General features: G+C 49.1%; 2 protein-coding genes across 3 annotated transcripts; one reads left to right on the plus strand and one right to left on the minus strand.

Annotated features, from left to right (window-relative positions):
- Nucleotides 1-338: 338 nt before the first annotated feature.
- Nucleotides 339-4,415, minus strand: LOC307087931 (deoxyribonuclease gamma-like). Of its 2 annotated transcripts, none has more exons than XM_079753624.1 (9): nucleotides 4,344-4,415; nucleotides 3,518-3,663; nucleotides 3,274-3,362; nucleotides 2,826-2,912; nucleotides 2,341-2,453; nucleotides 2,124-2,236; nucleotides 1,705-1,862; nucleotides 1,241-1,337; nucleotides 339-1,076 (listed from the first exon to the last, which is right to left on the minus strand). In XM_079753624.1, the coding sequence occupies exons 2-9, from the start codon at nucleotides 3,659-3,661 to the stop codon at nucleotides 933-935; spliced, it is 945 nt and encodes a 314-aa protein (XP_079609750.1). In that variant the 5' UTR covers nucleotides 3,662-3,663; nucleotides 4,344-4,415; the 3' UTR covers nucleotides 339-932. The 2 variants fall into 2 exon arrangements, with proteins under 2 accessions (XP_079609750.1, XP_079609751.1); XM_079753625.1 differs by having other exon boundaries at nucleotides 3,518-3,666; nucleotides 4,344-4,393.
- A 2,648-nt stretch (nucleotides 4,416-7,063) lies between these two features.
- allc (allantoicase) lies at nucleotides 7,064-21,596 on the plus strand (the record flags this gene model as incomplete). The annotated part of the gene is made up of 12 exons (XM_079754173.1): nucleotides 7,064-7,068; nucleotides 7,596-7,935; nucleotides 8,546-8,596; nucleotides 8,950-9,037; nucleotides 10,982-11,101; nucleotides 11,849-11,928; nucleotides 12,035-12,167; nucleotides 12,586-12,741; nucleotides 13,306-13,379; nucleotides 13,952-14,060; nucleotides 20,784-20,902; nucleotides 21,387-21,596. 12 exons carry the CDS (start codon nucleotides 7,064-7,066, stop codon nucleotides 21,594-21,596), a joined length of 1,485 nt encoding a protein of 494 aa, XP_079610299.1.
- Nucleotides 21,597-21,932: the final 336 nt, after the last annotated feature.

The raw sequence follows: 21,932 nt of genomic DNA on the forward strand, positions 1-21,932 counted from the left end.
GCAATGGCTGCCATCATTGCCATACATACAGGCAAAAATTTTTTTAATCACTTAGCTAATAAAGGTAAACATAAATAGTGTTGTTTGATTGGTTAGGTAAATGGTTAGGTTAATAATTTTTAATATCCGCATTGATATTGACAGGAAAATATGAGATATCACTTTGATAGGAACAACGGTGAAACAAGGATTAGGATAAACAGTTTTATTATCAAATATAAAGTGTATTTACAGGATAAACAACAATAGCAGATGATTTGGCAGATTAAACACGTGACATGTGACATGTGACAACCCCCCCCCCCCCCCCCCCCCCCCCCCCCCACCCCACTGTGACCTGAGAGGCATTTCAGTCGGTAGCTTAGATTAAGTTAAGTTATACTTTATTGTCCCAGACAGACAGACAGACAGACAGACAGACGCGCGCACACGCAGACAGACAGACAGACGCGCGCACACGCAGACAGACAGACAGACGCGCGCACACGCAGACAGACAGACAGACGCGCGCACACGCAGACAGACGCAGACAGACAGACGCGCGCACACGCAGACAGACAGACGCAGACAGACAGACACACAGACGCGCGCACACGCAGACAGACAGACGCAGACAGACAGACACACAGACGCGCGCACACGCAGACAGACAGACGCAGACAGACAGACACACAGACGCGCGCACACGCAGACAGACAGACGCGCACACAGACAGACAGACAGACGCAGACAGACAGACACACAGACAGACAGACAGACGCGCACACAGACAGACAGACAGACGCAGACAGACAGACACACAGACAGACAGACAGACGCGCACACAGACAGACAGACAGACACAGACAGACACACAGACAGACAGACGCGCACACAGACGCAGACAGACAGACAGACAGACGCGCACACAGACAGACAGACAGACAGACGGTTTAGCTGAAGGCGAGCCAGCAGACCACCAGGGCCAGGGGGGGGCTGAGGACCAGGCCGGGAGGCGGTCCGGACTTCAGAGGGTCCTGGACCTTATTGGGTGAGAGAGAGACCTCGACCGGGTAGTGGTCGCTTACGCTGAGGGCCTGTGGGGTGGGGGGGGGGGGGGGGGGGGGGGGCACAGAGAGGAGGGGTCAGGGGGGAACAGAGAGGAGGGGTCGGGGGGGGGGGGCACAGAGAGGAGGGGTCAGGGGGGAACAGAGAGGAGGGGTCAGGGGGTTCTGAGGGGGGGGGGGTGGCGGTGTGTTACCTGCTCCTCCGTGAGGCCGTACACGGAGGGGAACAGGAAGGGCTCCGCCGAGCCCGGCACGATGAAGCGGGGGAAGGTGTCGCCCTCGACGACGATCCTGTAAACACGACAGACGACACAGACATGAGCTCTATAGTGAGTCTGGTTCAGCAGGACACCAGCACAGCAGAACGACCCGGAGAGACGTGTTGAAGAGGAACGAATCACCACACAGAGATGAATAGAGTCGGTAGAGTAGGAATAGAGTCGGTAGAGTATGAATACGGTTAGAGTATGGATAGAGTCGGTAGAGTATGGATGGAGTCGGTAGAGTATGGATGGAGTCGGTAGAGTATGGATAGAGTCGGTAGAGTATGGATAGAGTCGGTAGAGTATGGATAGAGTCGGTAGAGTATGGATAGAGTCGGTAGAGTATGGATAGAGTCGGTAGAGTATGAACTGAGCCGGTAGATGCGTGTGGTCACCTGTCGTAGGCGCAGCCCGTTGACTCTCTGACCGTGGTGTCAATTTCGTCTCCGATCAGCCACGTGAAGCGGCTGTCAGTCATCAGGCGGACGTTCTTCCGGTTCTTATAGGGCAGATAGCTGCAGTCTGCGTTGAAGTCCCCCAGGAACATCACGTTCTACACAGACACAGACCAACGCACTTCACCATCACGTTCTACACAGACACAGACCAACGCACTTCACCATCACGTTCTACACAAGGACACACACCAACAAACTTCACTACCATGTTCGCCACACAAACACGCACCAATGCACGTCAACTATGAACTTACAACATTTTTGTTTATTTTGCTTCCTCTTATGGAAGGGCAAAACCTGAGATACCATGACAACCTCATAGTAACCCAATGTCATGGCTCATCTCGTTTTTGTACCTCATTCTTCCACTTCCTCTGGACGGCGGTGAAGACATCGTAGAGAGCGTCGATCTCTATGGTGGCGTTCTCCGGGCTGGTGTGGACCGGGATCAGGACGAAACTCTTTATGCCTGTTGAGAGAGAGAGAGAGAGAGAGAGAGACTACAGTTGTCAGTTCCTGATTGGTCGGCTGGTTGAACGTTGACGTTCTAGTGGATGAATCCTGAGTCCTCACCTGTTGTGGGCGCACTGAACTTCACGACGAAGGGCTCCCTGGCGAAGACGTCCGGGCTCCCAGGAAGGTTATCCGGGTACTGGTACTGGCCCACCGCCATAGCCGTCGCAGTCCTAAAGCAGAGACACCACACCCCCACTGAAGCGCCAGGCAACACTGACTTGTCCCACAGCAGAGGTTGAGACTGCTGGTGACGGCTAATCCCACTCAAACCTGCGCGCAGTGTTGCCAGATTGGGGCGGGAAATCTGGCCCAATCTGGCAACACTGCCTGCTTGGACATTAGGGTTTCTTTAAACTGATTACCAAACTGTTAACTATACTGAGGTGTCAACCTTTGAGATGTTCGATTAAATGTATAAAAAGTGTTTTCCAACACAGAACCTGCACTACCGATTGTTTTCATTTGTAACCTAGACGATAAGAATGGCGATGCAGACGCCTCTGGTGGGTGATTGACGGAGCTTTTCTATTGGATGAGCTCACCTGAACACGAACACATACTGCTCCTGATAGGCCGACCGGCCCAGACGCTCGCTGGACACCAAGTCGTAGGTGGAGGCCCGGTAGTATCTCACAGAGGGCGAGACGGGGAGACAATCAGTGCAGGGCTAATACCAATACAGGATCAATACAGGACCAATACCAATACAGGACCAATCAAGGACCATACCATTACAGGACCGATACAAGACAAATACTAATACAGGATCAATACAGGACCAATACCAATACAGGACCAATAAAGGACCAACACCAATACAGGATCAATACAGGACCAATACCAATACAGGACCAATACAGGAGCCATATTCAGGAGAAACACACGTAGCACCATGTGTGTGCGTGTGCGTGTGTGTGTGTGTGTGTGTATGTGTGTGTGTGTGTGTGTGTGGCTCTGTGAGTATGGGGGGCGGAGCCGTTGTTTGTTTACCTGTTGAGTTCGGCTATAAGCTTCGGCACAGCTTTGTTTTGGCTGTCTCTCACTTCCTGAAGCACGCACACGTCACAGCGGGCAATGATCTACAGTAGCACACACACACACACACAGAAACACACACACAGGTACACAAACACAAACATACACACAGACAGACAGACAGGCACAGATAACAGGACTTAGCTGATACTCTTATCCAGTGAATGGGGCCATTGTGTGACTGAGTGACTCCGCCCACCTTGACGAGGGTCTTCATGACCTCGACGTCGTTGGATTTTTTCGCGCCGAAAGCTTGGACGTTGAAGGCACAGATCCTGAAGTCCGGCGCCCCCAGGACTCCACAGAGACCCCAGAGCGGGAGAAGGAGGAGGAAGGACCTCATGGCTGCTGACACACGCACGCACACACACGCACGCACACGCATACACACACACGCACACACACACACGCACGCACGCACGCACACGCACACACATACACGCACACACACACGCACAAATACATGCACGCAAACACACACACCAATACACATGAGTACTCGGCCAAGGGACCTTTGAGCGGCTGAATGAGCCGGGGAAATGCTGGGAGTATGACTGCAGTCGTCAAGCAGGACGTTTGGTCGGCCCTCGTACACCATACAGAGACCTGGGGTCTGTCTCACTTCCCACAATACACAATACACAGCGCTCCGACCGGTGGAACTGAGCTCTCCCTAGACCGTAAGCCTGGGGGTCCACTTCCTCTTTAAACTTCTTGTTTTTAAACTTTAAAACTACTTTGAATCCTAGACTTGCTTCAGTGCTTGAATCCACTCAATCGCACAGATACAAGTTATACAATATACAGCCCATAGGACAGTGAAACGGGTCATTACATGTAACGTACAGAGAAGTAAAGTGAGACTCTGCATTCTTTCCACACGAGTCACACAGATTTCTAAAGGCTCAGGTTTCTGATTCCCGGTCTCTCACCCTCCCCACTGACGCTGCTTTATCCTCCCTAAACATTAAACCGGGAAACCACCTCAAACATAAGCTTTGATTAGCGTGAACAATGCAACTCACCTTCTGCTGGCCGCAACACTCGTTGTTTGGCTCTTCTTCCGCCTCCTTGATCAACAAACCTTCCTCTCCACTTCCCCCTTGGCTCTGTGGGAGGGGCCTCTACCATCTGTGAAGAAAGATAGAGAGAGAGAAAGGGGAAAGAGAGAGAGGGAGAGGGAGAGAGAGAGAGAGAGATAATCTGGTTAGAGACATCTGTTTCTGTGTAGTTCCAGTCCTCTGTGTCACAGTCAGAACACAGTTTCCTTCAATGTTTTCATCTGTTTGAAGGAAGGCTCTTCCCCTGGTGAAGTCCTTCTCTCGATATCTAACTACAACGTTCCTCCAGTCTGAGCTTCGGCTGTCTCTGGTCCACAGCATTGACAGTATCAACATTAATAACATACAGTGCATACATATCAGCAATAGCTATCATTTAAAACAGGAACTTTGTGTTTTGCGTGTAGGCCAAGAACACATATGGAATCCAAACGTTAGAACCATTATTAGCCTCCTGAGTGTGTTCTTATCTATAGAGCTGCACCTTTCCAAACATTGCCTTGATGAACATTGAGACGCGTGTTGTGTGCTTTAAGAGATTCTGGTGCCTAGGTCAACACCTTTAAGGGTATGAGGTTGCATTAAGGGTTCACTACCTTCAGCTTTGGTTTTTTCCCAACTTAGTCAGGTACTTGTGTGTGACGTGTGTGTGTGTGTGTGTGTGGGGCGGGTATCTCAGAGACCCACCACACCCACGTGGTCTGATCATCTCCTGATCACATGAAGACGGAGACCGTAATCACACACTTTGGGCCTCAGGCGGACTTCAGGTCAAGCAGCCAATGAGAGGGCCCCGTTGGCAGGTTGCCATGGCGATTGCGCCGCGACCGTTTCAGCATGTTCCAGGCCCTTATTTCCCCATAACGGCACGCCCCGAGCTGCTTTATTCTGCTTATTGTTCAGCGTATCAGCTGAGCTTGAGATATTCTTCCAGCGTGTTCTCTGAGAGCAGATTGAACCTGTGTTGTCACGTAAACCTCAGGTCAACAGGTGCATTTTTATCTGTGGTTAACGTCGCATTTGTACCCAGAGAGTGTCCCTTCCCTTCTCTCTAGTCCGTCTGGAGAAAGGTCTCAGCTGCTGGTCCTGGACCTAGTCCGGTCCGTGGATCAGGTCCTGGTCCTGGTCCGTGGATCAGGTCCTGGTCCTGGTCCGTGGATCAGGTCCTGGTCCTGGTCCGTGGATCAGGTCCTGGTCCTGGTCCTTGGATCAGGTCCTGGTCCTGTCTGGTGGATCAGGACTAGGACCAGCCTAGTGGGTCTGGAAGGCTTCCCTCAGGTCCTCATTCTCTGTGAGGAACCATTCAAGTCGGAAGCCAGGCAGTCATCTACGTTTACATTCAGGGCGTTTACATTCAGGGTGTTTATCAGACGCTTTCATCCAAAGCAACTTACAATATGTTCATTTGTCAGAAGAAAGAGAGACGACAATATATCGCTGTGGGTACAGTAAGGATGTTCATAGAACCAAGTGCCAAGCCCTAACCATCGCTAGGTTAACCCATTCCCCGTATACAGCAGAGATAAAACCACTGTTTCCAAACAGGCCTCCGGTCTTTTTCTTCACATCCTGGCGCACTTCTGTCATTCAACCAAGGGCGTAGGAAACGGGGGGGACGGAGGGGACGTGTCTCCTCCAATATTGGAGACAGGCGAATTTGTCCTACCTAAATATTAAGTAAAATATATTATATAAAATATTTTATTTTGAAAGCGCAACACAGCCTCTTGTCACCGCTTATTATTCTAAAAGACTGGATGATTGAGTAATTAAAGAATTGATTTGATATTTATCAGTTCATTACTGCCACTCAAAATGTGTTTTCCTTTACATTTACAAATGTATCTTTTTAGTAGAATAAAATATATTTGTGAATTTTTTCAGGGTAGTTAATTTATGACATATTTCTGTTACCATAAACGGATCTGTCAGGTTTCCGATATGTGTCCCCCCAAATGTTAAACTCATTCCTACGCCCCTGCATTCACCCCAACAGCAATGAGCCACCGACAGTCAACATTTCCGCCCTGCTGATGGGAGAGCTAATCTGTAGCGCAGCTGAGAGCAAGATACAGAACATTGATATGAACGTGTTCCTGAGAGAAAGGAATGAAGGTATACCCAGACAGTGTGATGGAGTCCACACGCCTCTGGTTGAGTTCATAACTACTACAGTAACACAACAGACATACGCTACACACTACAGTACACTATACCAAACACTGCACTACACAATGCTACACACTACACAACACTACACGTTAGACTACACACTACACTACGCTACGCTACATTACACAACACATCACTACACTAGACTACACACTATAGTACACTACACTACAGAACGCTACACACTATATTACACTACACACTATACTGCAGTACACTACATGACACTCAGGACATACATAGCACCACACATTTCCTCAAATATCTTCCATACTTAAACAGTAAAATTACAATAAATAAATGCTAAAAACGTGCAAAGTTATTTTTGTGCATTGTAAAACCTTATAGCAGCCGGTATACAAGGGCTCCTATATCTCTCAGTTTTGCACATTGGTGCAATAAGTCTCTGACTGAAGGTGCTGTTCTTGATCACCTTCAGGGCGTGGAGTGGGTGAGTTCTGGCTGTAGAGCGTACTTCAGCTACCCTTACAAGTAGGTGGTATTGAATCGGGATGCGGTACAGGTGATCAGCGCACCTGTAGCGCCGCTCAGAGGAATGTGGGGGAGCGCGTGCAGATTGCGACGTGCGACCGGACGGAGGAATACATCCGGGTGTTTTTGCCATACTGCCATTTCCATACTATTTATTTGGGACTTACTAAATGTTTTTCTGGTTTGGTAGTTAGTATGGAAGTCTGGGTGTTGGAATCTCTCTCTCTCTCTCTCTCTCTCTCTCTCTCTCTCTCTCTCTCTCTCTCTCTCTCTCTCTCTCTCTCTCTCTCTCTCTCTCTCTCTCTCTCTCTCTCTCTCTCTCTCTCTCTCTCTCGGCTGAACTTTGAACAGCGGGGTGAGTGTGTGGGCGGGCACTCACCCGCGCAGAGAAGGACTTCGCTCCACTTCAGAGTGGACAGAACAGGACTAGACCTCGAGACCAGAGATCTGAACCCCCAGAGTCCTCGAGACCAAAGACCTCCAGACCAAGACCGCTGAATGCCCAGAGTCCTCGAGACCAAAGACCTCCAGACCAGACCGCTGAACCCCCAGAGTCCTCGAGACCAAAGACCTCCAGACCAGACCGCTGAACCCCCAGAGTCCTCGAGACCAAAGACCTCCAGACCAGACCGCTGAACCCCCAGAGTCCTCGAGACCAAAGACCTCCAGACCAAGACCGCTGAACCCCCAGAGTCCTCGAGACCAAAGACCTCCAGACCAGACAGCTGAACCCCCAGAGTCCTCCCGACCAGAGGCTAGACCAGGGACCCAGAGATACCAGGACCAGGACCAGGACATGGCCCAGAGACCAGCAGCGGTCTCCTCGTCTGCTCCCCGGCAGCCGGACTTCATCCACCTGAACGACCTGGCCAGTGACACGGCCGGGGGGATGGTGAGGACCGGGCCTGGGTTAGTGTTCAGGGTTAGGTGTTTTGCGTAGGGTGTAGTGTTCATTTTGTTGGGTTTAGTGTGCAGAGTGTAGGATGTAGGGATCAGTGTTTGGGGTTAAGTGTATTTTATTTGGAGTGTTAAGTGTGTAGTGTTTAGAGGGGTTCAGGATATAGTGATTAGTGATCAGTGTTTTGGGTTAAGTGTATTGTGTTTAGAGTGTTGTGTTTAGTGGAGTTCAGGCTGTAGTGATTAGTGCTCCGGGTTAGTGTATTGTGTTTAGAGTTAAGTGTATCGTGTTAAGTGTGTTTAGGGTTAGGATGTAGTGATTAGTGTTCCGGGTTAGTGTGTTGAGGCGTCCTGTATCCTTCAGGAGCCTCAGTGTTTGGGGTTAGTGATTAGTGTTCCGGGTTAGTGTGTTGAAGGCGTCCTGTATCCTTCAGGAGCCTCAGTGTTTGGGGTTAGTGATTAGTGTTCCGGGTTAGTGTGTTGAGGCGTCCTGTATCCTTCAGGAGCCTCAGTGTTTGGGGTTAGTGATTAGTGTTCCGGGTTAGTGTGTTGAAGGCGTGCTGTATCCTTTAGGAGCCTCAGTGTTTAACGACTCATCTTCTCAGGTCGTTTTTGCCACTGATGAGTGGTTCGCTCCCGCCGCCAATCTACTGAAGGTAAACACGTTACAGACACGCTAAAGACACGCTATGGACACGCTGCAAGCTACAGACAAGCTACATGCTACATGCTACAAACACACGACACGCTACAGACACACTACAGAGACACCACAGACACACTCTGAACACGCTACAGACACGCTACATGCTACAGACACGCTACACGCTACAGACACACTACACGCTACAGACACACTACAGAGACACCACAGACACGCTCTGAACACGCTACATGCTACAGACACGCCACAGACACGTTGTCTGTAAATCATTACAAAATGCCGTTAGCGGTGTTCTAGCTGTAACCGGAAGTGTGGCTGAATGGGCTTCCTGTCTGCGAGTGACAGCGGGACCCCCCCAGGTTCGAGGCGTCGGCCTTCACAGAGTTCGGGAAGTGGATGGACGGCTGGGAGACCCGGCGCAAGAGAATCCCCGGTGGGTAGAGGGCTGCCCCACTGGGGGGTAGGAGGGCTGCCCCACTGGGGGGTAGGAGGGCTGCTCCCTGGGGGGTAGAGGGCTGCCCCACTGCGGGGTAGGAGGGCTGCCCCACTGGGGGGTAGGAGGGCTGCCCCACTGGGGGGTAGGAGGGCTTCTCCCTGGGGGGTAGGAGGGCTGCCCCACTGGGGGGTAGGAGGGCTGCTCCCTGGGGGGTAGGAGGGCTGCCCCACTGGGGGGTAGGAGGGCTGCCCCACTGGGGGGTAGGAGGGCTGCTCCCTGGGGGGTAGGAGGGCTGCCCCACTGGGGGGTAGGAGGGCTGCCCCACTGGGGGGGCCGCTGGCTTCTCGGGTGTTGGGTTGTGGTGTTGTGTTATAATAAATGGATTTTTTTCGACCAATCACATCGCTCTAAATAAATTATTTCTCTCCAACCAATGCGATCCCTCGAAATATCTATATTTTTTCCGACAATGAGGTCACTCAAAATAAATGTTTTTTTTCCGGCCCATGAGATCGCTTGAAATAAATTACTTATTTACATTTACATTTAGGGCATTTAGCAGACGCTTTTATCCGAAGCGACTTACAATAAGTGCATTTGTCATAAGAAGTGAAACAATATATCGCTGTCGGTACAGTTAAGATCTTCATAGAACCAAGTGCAAGTATTACAATCGCTGGGCTAACCCATTCCCCGTGTAAAGCAAAGATAGCATCTACTGTAGATGCTACACAATTAAGTACCTTGAATAAGTGCAATGGGGAGAGGCTTTATTCTGGAAGTCTTGAAAGACGTTGGAACAATGCTAGAAGTGAGGGAGGAGTTAATAAGTGCGGTGAGAAATGGCAGGATGTCGTTTGACACACCTGGAGGAGGGAGGAAGGGGTAGTGTCAAGGGGGCAGGTGGTGGCATGGTTAGATGTTATAATTCTGTTGACCTCGTCTGAGGTGAGAGGGATGAATTGGGTAAAGACAGGGGTGGGGGGGGGGGGGGAGGATGGTGGCAGTGATAAAAGAGGAGCTAATGTCCTTTACTTTCTGGGTAAAGTAGGTAACAAAGTCATCAGCAGTGAGGCAGGAAGGAGGAGGAGGGGAGGGAGGGTTGAGGAGGGAAGAGAACAAGGAAAACAGTTTCCTGGGGTTTGAGGCGGAGGAATTAATTTTGGTCCGGTAGAAGGCAGATTTGGCTGTTGACACAGTGGAGGTGAAACCTGAGAGAAGAAGGAGATAGTGAGATAGATCATTAGGACAGTCTGATTTCTTCCATTTCCTCTCAGCTGCCCACAACTCTGCTCTATGGGTCCGCAGAGATTCAGACAGTGGCAATTACATTGCCAAACACTAGAATTCTTACCTTCAAGACTCACCACAGCTAGATATGAGACAACCTTCTTAAAGACAAAAAGGAATGTAACTAAGTTTGTCAGCTTCCTGACTTTGCTAAATAGGCAGCCTTAGCTCCACCCAGTCAATCAAGCCTATTGTTCACACCTTGTGACCGAAACTAGACTCAACGACCTTACTATCAACAACAACACAGCAAAAACCAACACTGCAGAAACTAGGGTTAAAGTTAGTACAACCAATTGCATTGCCAAACACTAGAATTCTTACCTTCAAGGCTCACCACAGCTAGATATGAGACAACCTTCTTAAAGACAAAATGTAATGTAACAACCAATTTAGACCAATGAGATCGCTTGAAATATATAGTTTTTTTAGACCAAATACCGATTTGTATAATAATACCGATTATTATTATTGTGTTGTGTTGTGCAGGTCATGACTGGTGTGTGGTGCAGCTGGGGGTTGTGTTGTGTTGATGTTGTTTTATATTGTGTTGTTTTGTGTTGTTGTGTTGTCAGGTCATGACTGGTGTGTAGTGCAGCTGAGCGTTGTGTTGTGTTGATGTTGTGTTATATTGTGTTGTTGTGTTGTCAGGTCATGACTGGTGTGTGGTGCAGCTGGGCGTTGTGGGCGTTGTCTACGGCGTCGACGTCGACACCTCCTTCTTTACAGGAAACCACGCCCCCTACATGTCTGTCCAGGGAGCCTGTCTGGGTAGGTCTACTAACCTGGTCTGGCCCGGTCTGGTGTAGTCTGGTGTAACCTGGTCTGGTCTAACCTGGTCTGCTCTGGTCTAACCTGGTCTGTTCTAACCTGGCCTGGTCTGGTCTGGTTTAGTCTGGTGTAACCTGGTCTGGTCTAACCTGGTCTGGTCTGGTCGGGTTTAGTCTGGTCTGGTCTAACCTGTTCTAGCCTGGTCTAACCTGATCTGGTCTGGTCTGGTTTAGTCTGGTCTAACCTGGTCTGGTCTACCCTGGTCTGGTCTGGTTTAATCTGGTCTAGTCTAACCTGGTCTGGTCTGGTTTATTCTGGTCTAACCTGTTCTGGTCTGACCTGGTCTGGTCTGGTCTAACCTGGTCTGGTCTGGTTTAGTCTGGTCTAGTCTAACCTGGTCTGGTCTGGTTTAGTCTGGTCTAACCTGGTCTGGTCTGACCTGGTCTGGTTTAGTCTGGTCTAGTCTAACCTGGTCTGGTCTGGTCTGGTTTAGTCTGGTCTAACCTGGTCTGGTCTGACCTGGTCTGGTTTAGTCTAACCTGGTCTGGTCTGGTCTAACCTGGTCTGGTCTGACCTGGTCTGGTCTGGTCTAACCTGGTCTGGTCTGACCTGGTCTGGTCTGGTCTAACCTGGTCTAGTCTCGTTTAGTCTGGTCTAACCTGGTCTGGTCTGGTCTGGTCTGGTCTGGTCTGGTCTGGTCTGGTCTGGTCTGGTCCTACAGGGTTCTGATGTGTATTTTCTCCCCAGATCCCCCCCCCAGCCTGGTCTTGGAGGGGGACCGGACCGGTACTGCGGCCAGCGACAGCCAGCTGGAGGCGGTCTCCAAGGTAACGGGTCCCGGGTCTCCGTGAGGAGCCCAGGTCCTCAGGCTGGGTCCGGGTCGTTCTCAGGTTAACGCGGTGCTGTGATTGACAGCTGCGCTCTGATTGACAGCTGCGCTCTGAGACCTGGAGGGTCCTGGTTCCGGAGTCCGGCCTAAACCCGGGCTACGCAGACTCCTGCCACAACTACTTCAGGGTCACCTGTCCGGACAGGATCACACACCTGCGCCTCAACATGTACCCAGGTACCACACACACGTCTGTCTGTCTGTCTGTCTGTCTGTCTGTCTGTCTGTCTGTCTGTCTGTCTGGTTATATAGACCAGTCTACCAGTGGACTGTACCACCTGGTGGATTATATAGACCAGTCTACCAGTGGACTGTACCACCTGGTGGGTTATATAGACCAGTCTACCAGTGGACTGTACCACCTGGTGGGTTGTATAGACCAGTCTACCAGTGGACTGTTCCACCTGGTGGGTTATATAGACCAGTCTACCAGTGGACTGTTCCACCTGGTGGGTTATATAGACCAGTCTACCAGTGGACTGTACCACCTGGTTATATAGACCAGTCTACCAGTGGACCGTACCACCTGGTTGGTTATATAGACCAGTCTACCAGTGGACTGTACCACCTGGTTCTGAGGGGTGTTGTGTTGCAGACGGGGGCGTGGCCCGGTTCAGGGTCTATGGCGTGGGACAGAGGGACTGGTCTTCAGTCCCCGCCCACCAGGAGGTGGACCTGGTGGCCATGACCAATGGAGGGGTCTGCCTGGGCTACAGCGACGCCCACTTCGGACATCCCCGCAACATGATTGGTAGGAACATGTGCCTGTCTGAGTGACGTAACCAGTACTGGCCGTCTCAGGAGGATTAGATAACATCAGGTGCTATTTAATAATCCAACGTGGGGTGTTTGAAGCCAGGGGAGAAAGTAAAATCATATAATTCTAATTATTAAAAAAGATACAAATAAAGTTACAATGTGCAGCGAAGTTTGCAAAATATAAGAAATATGCAGCTCCACACAGAATGAGTATGTATGTAGTGGCCTGTACCACCTGGTCCGGTCGGGGGTCCTGATACGTGGACTGTACCACCTGGTCCGGTCGGGGGTCCTGATACGTGGACTGTACCACCTGGTCCGGTCGGGGGTCCTGATACGTGGACTGTACCGCCTGGTCCGTTCGGGGGTCCAGATACGTGGACTGTACCACCTGGTCCGGTCGGGGGTCCTGAAACGTGGACTGTACCACCTGGTTCGGTCGGGGGGTCCTGATACGTGGACTGCACCACCTGGCCCGGTCGGGGGTCCTGATACGTGGACTGTACCACCTGGCCCGGTCGGGGGTCCTAATACTTGGACTGTACCACCTCCTCAGGGCTGGGGCGGGCCGCCAACATGGGGGATGGATGGGAGACGGCACGCAGACTGGACCGCCCCAAAGAACTGAAGGTACACTCTCTAGCTCTCTCACTCTCTGATTTGGATAAGTTTAGGTGATGTGATATCCAGTGATTTAAAGTGATGTCTGGTGATTTAAGGTGATGTCTGGTGATTTAAGGTGATTTAAGGGGATGTCCGGTGATTTAAGGTGATGTCTGTTGATTTAAGGTCATGTCTGTTGATTTAAGGCGATGTCTGGTGATTTAAGCCGATGTCCGGTGATTTAAGGTGATGTCTGGTGATTTAAGGTGATGTCTGGTGATGTCCAGTGATTTAAGGTGATTTGAAGGCGATGTCTGGTGATTTAAGGTGTCTGGTGATTTAAGGTGATTAAAGATGATTTAAGGTGATGTCTGTTGATTTAAGGTGTCTGGTGATTTAAGGTGATTTTAAGGTGATGTCTGGTGATTTAAGGTGATGTCTGGTGATTTAAGGTGATGTCTGTTGATTTAAGGTGATGTCTGGTGATTTAAGGTGATGTCTGGTGATTTCTGGTGATTTAAGGTGATGTCTGTTGATTTAAGGTGATGTCTGGTTATTTAAGGTGATGTCTGGTGCTCTCTGTTTCTGGCCCCTCCCAGGTGGATGGGCGGGGCATCCTGCAGGTTCCAGGAAGTGAGTGGGCGGTGCTCAGACTGGGTCACGCCGGGGTCATCTCCCACGTGGAGGTTGACACCAATCACTTCAAAGGTACGGTGACATCACTTCCTCTGTTAACGCCATATTACGAACTGATCTGACTTATCAATAACAATCAATACCAATTCTCTTCCCCAGTGCTGATCAATACCAGTGCTGATCAATACCAGTGATCCACCCCAGTGCTGATCAATACCAGTGCTGATCAATACCAGTGCTGATCAATATCATTGATCCACTTCAGTGCTGATCAATACCAGTGCTGGTAATAACAGTGATCAGTGGCGGTACTGTTGTGTGTAGCGTTGTGTAGTGTACTGTACTGTAGTATAGTGTGTAGTGTAGTGTGTTGTGTAGTGTAATATAGTGTCTTGTGTAGTGTAGTGTACAGGTTCTAGACACATCTTACTAGGGGGTCCAAGGAGGGGCCAGTGTTTAACCTGAGGGGCACAAAAAAGAGGCCAAAAATTATATTTAAAGATTATAAACTTTATTTTACTTTAAAATAATCAAACATTTAATCTGTACAAGAGTTTATAACTTCACCAGACTGTATTTTTCTATCAAACTATCTTAAATTGATGGAGCTTATGCCCTAAATATTTTGTTTAGTACAAGTGTGCAAGAGAGGTAGGGCCATAAAAAATGAAAAATAAAAAATACAGTACAGGATACAACAAACAGTGTGTCAATGTGACAAAAACTCCAGGGTACAATGAAGTGCAAAACAATGTGCCATTTCCTATTTATTTTGTTCCCAAGAGGCTGAGCTTACAATAAGGGCTACAGCAATCTTGCACAGTCTAAAGAGCTCAAAGGAAACTTCCCTGTTCCACCGTTCTTTCCTCATTTCATGATAGCTGCTATTAGACGAAAAAAAACGTAGGGGCATGCATTAGATTTCGTTGCAGAACCATCCCTCCCTACCTAGCACGGGCAGATAGCCTACTACTCTTTACTCAAATGTATTTGTTATCCCAATGCAGCAGCCAAAACGGCTGAAAATAACGTCACAACATTGTGTAGCCACATAACTACGGTTATGTGCAAGAACGAAAGGTCACTTACGAAATGAAATGGTTTTGCTTAGCTTCGACTCTTGCAACAGGAGAGATCGTGGCTCCTTTCTCCAAGAGTAGTCGCTGAGCTCCATTCACCGAGCAGCAGCGCGGTGTCTGGGTGCGCCGCTCTGATTTACCCGTGTGGACCGATGCGTCGCATTAGTTCCTTAAAATCAGTAAAATCATAATTGTTTTATTTGGTCAGCACGGGGGGGCCACAGGGGGGGCCAGGGACATGTCTACCGGGGCCCTGGCCCCCATAGGCCCCTGTGTAGACCCGCCATTGACAGTGATCCACCCTACTGCTGATTAATACCAGTGCTGATCAATACCAGTGCTCCACTCCAGTGCTGATCGATACCAGTGCTGATAGATACCACTGCTGATCAATACCAGTGCTGATCAATACCAGTGCTCCACTCTAGTGCTCCACTCCAGTGCTGATCAATACCAGTGCTGATAGATACCAGTGATCCACCCCAGTGCTGATCGATACCAGTGCTGATCGATACCAGTGCTGATCGATACCAGTGCTCCACCCTAGTGCTGATCAATACCAGTGCTCCACCCTAGTGCTGATCGATACCAGTGCTGATCGATACCAGTGCTCCACCCTAGTGCTGATCAATACCAGTGCTCCACCCTAGTGCTGATCGATACCAGTGCTGATCGATACCAGTGCTCCACCCTAGTGCTGATCAATACCAGTGCTGATCGATACCAGTGCTCCACCCTAGTGCTGATCAATACCAGTGCTGGTAATAACAGTGATCAGTGGCGGTACTGTTGTGTGTAGCGTTGTGTAGTGTACTGTACTGTAGTATAGTGTGTAGTGTAGTGTGTTGTGTAGTGTAATATAGTGTCTTGTGTAGTGTAGTGTACAGGTTCTAGACACATCTTACTAGGGTGTCCAAGGAGGGGCCAGTGTTTAACCTGAGGGGCACAAAAAAGAGGCCAAAAATTATATTTAAAGATTATAAACTTTATTTTACTTTAAAATAATCAAACATTTAATCTGTACAAGAGTTTATAACTTCACCAGACTGTATTTTTCTATCAAACTATCTTAAATTGATGGAGCTTATGCCCTAAATATTTTGTTTAGTACAAGTGTGCAAGAGAGGTAGGGCCATAAAAAATGAAAAATAAAAAATACAGTACAGGATACAACAAACAGTGTGTCAATGTGACAAAAACTCCAGGGTACAACGAAGTGCAAAACAATGTGCCATTTCCTATTTATTTTGTTCCCAAGAGGCTGAGCTTACAATAAGGGCTACAGCAATCTTGCACAGTCTAAAGAGCTCAAAGGAAACTTCCCTGTTCCACCGTTCTTTCCTCATTTCATGATAGCTGCTATTAGACGAAAAAAAACGTAGGGGCATGCATTAGATTTCGTTGCAGAACCATCCCTCCCTACCTAGCACGGGCAGATAGCCTACTACTCTTTACTCAAATGTATTTGTTATCCCAATGCAGCAGCCAAAACGGCTGAAAATAACGTCACAACATTGTGTAGCCACATAACTACGGTTATGTGCAAGAACGAAAGGTCACTTACGAAATGAAATGGTTTTGCTTAGCTTCGACTCTTGCAACAGGAGAGATCGTGGCTCCTTTCTCCAAGAGTAGTCGCTGAGCTCCATTCACCGAGCAGCAGCGCGGTGTCTGGGTGCGCCGCTCTGATTTACCCGTGTGGACCGATGCGTCGCATTAGTTCCTTAAAATCAGTAAAATCATAATTGTTTTATTTGGTCAGCACGGGGGGGCCACAGGGGGGGCCAGGGACATGTCTACCGGGGCCCTGGCCCCCATAGGCCCCTGTGTAGACCCGCCATTGACAGTGATCCACCCTACTGCTGATTAATACCAGTGCTGATCAATACCAGTGCTCCACTCCAGTGCTGATCGATACCAGTGCTGATAGATACCACTGCTGATCAATACCAGTGCTGATCAATACCAGTGCTCCACTCCAGTGCTCCACTCCAGTGCTGATCAATACCAGTGCTGATAGATACCAGTGATCCACCCCAGTGCTGATCGATACCAGTGCTGATCGATACCAGTGCTGATCGATACCAGTGCTCCACCCTAGTGCTGATCAATACCAGTGCTCCACCCTAGTGCTGATCGATACCAGTGCTGATCGATACCAGTGCTCCACCCTAGTGCTGATCAATACCAGTGCTCCACCCTAGTGCTGATCGATACCAGTGCTGATCGATACCAGTGCTCCACCCTAGTGCTGATCAATACCAGTGCTGATCGATACCAGTGCTCCACCCTAGTGCTGATCAATACCAGTGCTGGTAATAACAGTGATCAGTGGCGGTACTGTTGTGTGTAGCGTTGTGTAGTGTACTGTACTGTAGTATAGTGTGTAGTGTAGTGTGTTGTGTAGTGTAATATAGTGTCTTGTGTAGTGTAGTGTACAGGTTCTAGACACATCTTACTAGGGGGTCCAAGGAGGGGCCAGTGTTTAACCTGAGGGGCACAAAAAAGAGGCCAAAAATTATATTTAAAGATTATAAACTTTATTTTACTTTAAAATAATCAAACATTTAATCTGTACAAGAGTTTATAACTTCACCAGACTGTATTTTTCTATCAAACTATCTTAAATTGATGGAGCTTATGCCCTAAATATTTTGTTTAGTACAAGTGTGCAAGAGAGGTAGGGCCATAAAAAATGAAAAATAAAAAATACAGTACAGGATACAACAAACAGTGTGTCAATGTGACAAAAACTCCAGGGTACAACGAAGTGCAAAACAATGTGCCATTTCCTATTTATTTTGTTCCCAAGAGGCTGAGCTTACAATAAGGGCTACAGCAATCTTGCACAGTCTAAAGAGCTCAAAGGAAACTTCCCTGTTCCACCGTTCTTTCCTCATTTCATGATAGCTGCTATTAGACGAAAAAAAACGTAGGGGCATGCATTAGATTTCGTTGCAGAACCATCCCTCCCTACCTAGCACGGGCAGATAGCCTACTACTCTTTACTCAAATGTATTTGTTATCCCAATGCAGCAGCCAAAACGGCTGAAAATAACGTCACAACATTGTGTAGCCACATAACTACGGTTATGTGCAAGAACGAAAGGTCACTTACGAAATGAAATGGTTTTGCTTAGCTTCGACTCTTGCAACAGGAGAGATCGTGGCTCCTTTCTCCAAGAGTAGTCGCTGAGCTCCATTCACCGAGCAGCAGCGCGGTGTCTGGGTGCGCCGCTCTGATTTACCCGTGTGGACCGATGCGTCGCATTAGTTCCTTAAAATCAGTAAAATCATAATTGTTTTATTTGGTCAGCACGGGGGGGCCACAGGGGGGGCCAGGGACATGTCTACCGGGGCCCTGGCCCCCATAGGCCCCTGTGTAGACCCGCCATTGACAGTGATCCACCCTACTGCTGATTAATACCAGTGCTGATCAATACCAGTGCTCCACTCCAGTGCTGATCGATACCAGTGCTGATAGATACCACTGCTGATCAATACCAGTGCTGATCAATACCAGTGCTCCACTCCAGTGCTCCACTCCAGTGCTGATCAATACCAGTGCTGATAGATACCAGTGATCCACCCCAGTGCTGATCGATACCAGTGCTGATCGATACCAGTGCTGATCGATACCAGTGCTCCACCCTAGTGCTGATCAATACCAGTGCTCCACCCTAGTGCTGATCGATACCAGTGCTGATCGATACCAGTGCTCCACCCTAGTGCTGATCAATACCAGTGCTCCACCCTAGTGCTGATCGATACCAGTGCTGATCGATACCAGTGCTCCACCCTAGTGCTGATCAATACCAGTGCTGATCGATACCAGTGCTCCACCCTAGTGCTGATCAATACCAGTGCTGGTAATAACAGTGATCAGTGGCGGTACTGTTGTGTGTAGCGTTGTGTAGTGTACTGTACTGTAGTATAGTGTGTAGTGTAGTGTGTTGTGTAGTGTAATATAGTGTCTTGTGTAGTGTAGTGTACAGGTTCTAGACACATCTTACTAGGGGGTCCAAGGAGGGGCCAGTGTTTAACCTGAGGGGCACAAAAAAGAGGCCAAAAATTATATTTAAAGATTATAAACTTTATTTTACTTTAAAATAATCAAACATTTAATCCGTACAAGAGTTTATAACTTCACCAGACTGTATTTTTCTATCAAACTATCTTAAATTGATGGAGCTTATGCCCTAAATATTTTGTTTAGTACAAGTGTGCAAGAGAGGTAGGGCCATAAAAAATGAAAAATAAAAAATACAGTACAGGATACAACAAACAGTGTGTCAATGTGACAAAAACTCCAGGGTACAACGAAGTGCAAAACAATGTGCCATTTCCTATTTATTTTGTTCCCAAGAGGCTGAGCTTACAATAAGGGCTACAGCAATCTTGCACAGTCTAAAGAGCTCAAAGGAAACTTCCCTGTTCCACCGTTCTTTCCTCATTTCATGATAGCTGCTATTAGACGAAAAAAAACGTAGGGGCATGCATTAGATTTCGTTGCAGAACCATCCCTCCCTACCTAGCACGGGCAGATAGCCTACTACTCTTTACTCAAATGTATTTGTTATCCCAATGCAGCAGCCAAAACGGCTGAAAATAACGTCACAACATTGTGTAGCCACATAACTACGGTTATGTGCAAGAACGAAAGGTCACTTACGAAATGAAATGGTTTTGCTTAGCTTCGACTCTTGCAACAGGAGAGATCGTGGCTCCTTTCTCCAAGAGTAGTCGCTGAGCTCCATTCACCGAGCAGCAGCGCGGTGTCTGGGTGCGCCGCTCTGATTTACCCGTGTGGACCGATGCGTCGCATTAGTTCCTTAAAATCAGTAAAATCATAATTGTTTTATTTGGTCAGCACGGGGGGGCCACAGGGGGGGCCAGGGACATGTCTACCGGGGCCCTGGCCCCCATAGGCCCCTGTGTAGACCCGCCATTGACAGTGATCCACCCTACTGCTGATTAATACCAGTGCTGATCAATACCAGTGCTCCACTCCAGTGCTGATCGATACCAGTGCTGATAGATACCACTGCTGATCAATACCAGTGCTGATCAATACCAGTGCTCCACTCTAGTGCTCCACTCCAGTGCTGATCAATACCAGTGCTGATAGATACCAGTGATCCACCCCAGTGCTGATCGATACCAGTGCTGATCGATACCAGTGCTGATCGATACCAGTGCTCCACCCTAGTGCTGATCAATACCAGTGCTCCACCCTAGTGCTGATCAATACCAGTGCTCCACCCTAGTGCTGATCAATACCAGTGCTCCACCCTAGTGCTGATCAATACCAGTGCTCCACCCTAGTGCTGATCAATACCAGTGCTCCACCCTAGTGCTGATCAATACCAGTGCTCCACCCCAGTGCTGGGAGCCTCCCCATCCCCCAGACCAGTTCCACCCACAGTGTGTGTGTGGCTGTGGGTGTGGGTGTGTGTGTGTGTGTGTGTGGTTCTCTTGTGTGTGTGTGTTTGTGTGTGTGTGTGGTTCTCCTGTGTGTGTGTGCGTGTGGTTCTCCTGTGTGTGTGTGTGTGTGTGTGTGGTTCTCCTATATGTGTGTGTGTTTGTGGTTCTCCTATGTGTGTGTGTGTGTGTGTGGTTCTCCTATATGTGTGTGTGTACGTGGTTCTCCTATGTGTGTGTGTGTGTGTGTGGTTCTCCCATGGTTCCACCAGCGGTTCTGTGTTCCTGCTCACAGGTAACTCTCCGGACTGGTGCCGCCTGGAGGCGTGCTCTCTGACCGCCGCCCAGGAGATCGCCGCCACGGGGAACACGGGGAACACGGGGAGCTGGAAGGTTCTGCTGCCCGCCCAGAAGGTCGGTTCCCCCCCACGGAGAACCTCCGGGTGAAAGGGGCAGTACTCATGGTTCCCCACATGTTAGCAGGTGGCTAACGTTAGCATCTCGGCTAGCTTGTGTCAGGAAGCTCGTGGTTCTGAACAGTGGTGAGGGGCTGACTGGTGTGAACTCCAGCTTTAAGGTCCCGGGTTCAATTCCCCGTCGTCCGCTGTCTGCCGCGGCATCATTGAATTGTTTGAATGTTTAAAGGTGACATATTATACCACCGGTATCTGCCTCTTCTGACATCACAGGTGGGCGTGTCCAGCTAGATATATGACGGATAGATGAGCAACGGTTGCACGCCCACTTGTGATGTCAGAAGAGGCCGATTTTCAAAACGGCTTGTAACGGCTAATCAGACTCACACCTTGTGGCATAATATGTCACCTTTAAGCGTTTTCATAAGCTTTATATTAACAACGTTCATGTTTTGGTCCTAATCCCCCCCCCCTTTGTGTAGCTCCGCCCCCACCACCGGCATCACTACTTGGAGGCGGAGCTAGCGCTGAAGGAGGCGGTCACTCACGTGCGATTGGTCATCGCTCCGGACGGAGGCGTCAGTCGCCTGAGGTTGTGGGGGCGGGCGACGCCCATCTCCCCCGCCCTTACTCCGCCCATCTCCCCCGCCCTTACTCCGCCCACCGCCGTGGCTCCGTCCTCCAAACTGTGACCTGAGAACAGGTTTTTATACTCGCCTAGACAAATATATTGAATATATTAAACCCAGAAACATATGTAGACGTTATTACTGTGTATTTTAGGCTGGGTGTGAAATAGCAAAGTGTTTAATGAAGATCTCCACCCGACAGCTACCCCTCCTCATCACCACCCTGGTCTTCCTCGGATGAGGAAGGAGCCGGAATGAAACCGACGACCTCAGGGGACGGACTCTCTCGTGCATCACGCAGAACATGTTGTACCAACACACCGTGACATGTTATTCGTTGTGTATAACCTCAAACTGTATGTTTCTGTACCGTCGATGTAAGCTGGTTCTCTTGTAATT

Source organism: Pollachius pollachius (genome assembly GCF_949987615.1).
Source record: "Pollachius pollachius genome assembly, chromosome: 16".
In the NCBI taxonomy this organism is placed as follows: domain Eukaryota; kingdom Metazoa; phylum Chordata; class Actinopteri; order Gadiformes; family Gadidae; genus Pollachius; species Pollachius pollachius.

Excerpts from the sequence above, each read along its gene's own strand:
- LOC307087931 (XM_079753624.1), bottom strand. The coding sequence starts at position 3,661 with ATGAGGTCCTTCCTCCTCCTTCTCCCGCTCTGGGGTCTCTGTGGAGTC. Across the intron at positions 2,454-2,825 it reads CAGTATGTGTTCGTGTTCAG|GACTGCGACGGCTATGGCGG; the intron begins GTGAGCTCATCC and ends TCTCTGCTTTAG. Across the intron at positions 1,338-1,704 it reads ACGGGCTGCGCCTACGACAG|GATCGTCGTCGAGGGCGACA; the intron begins GTGACCACACGC and ends TCGTGTTTACAG.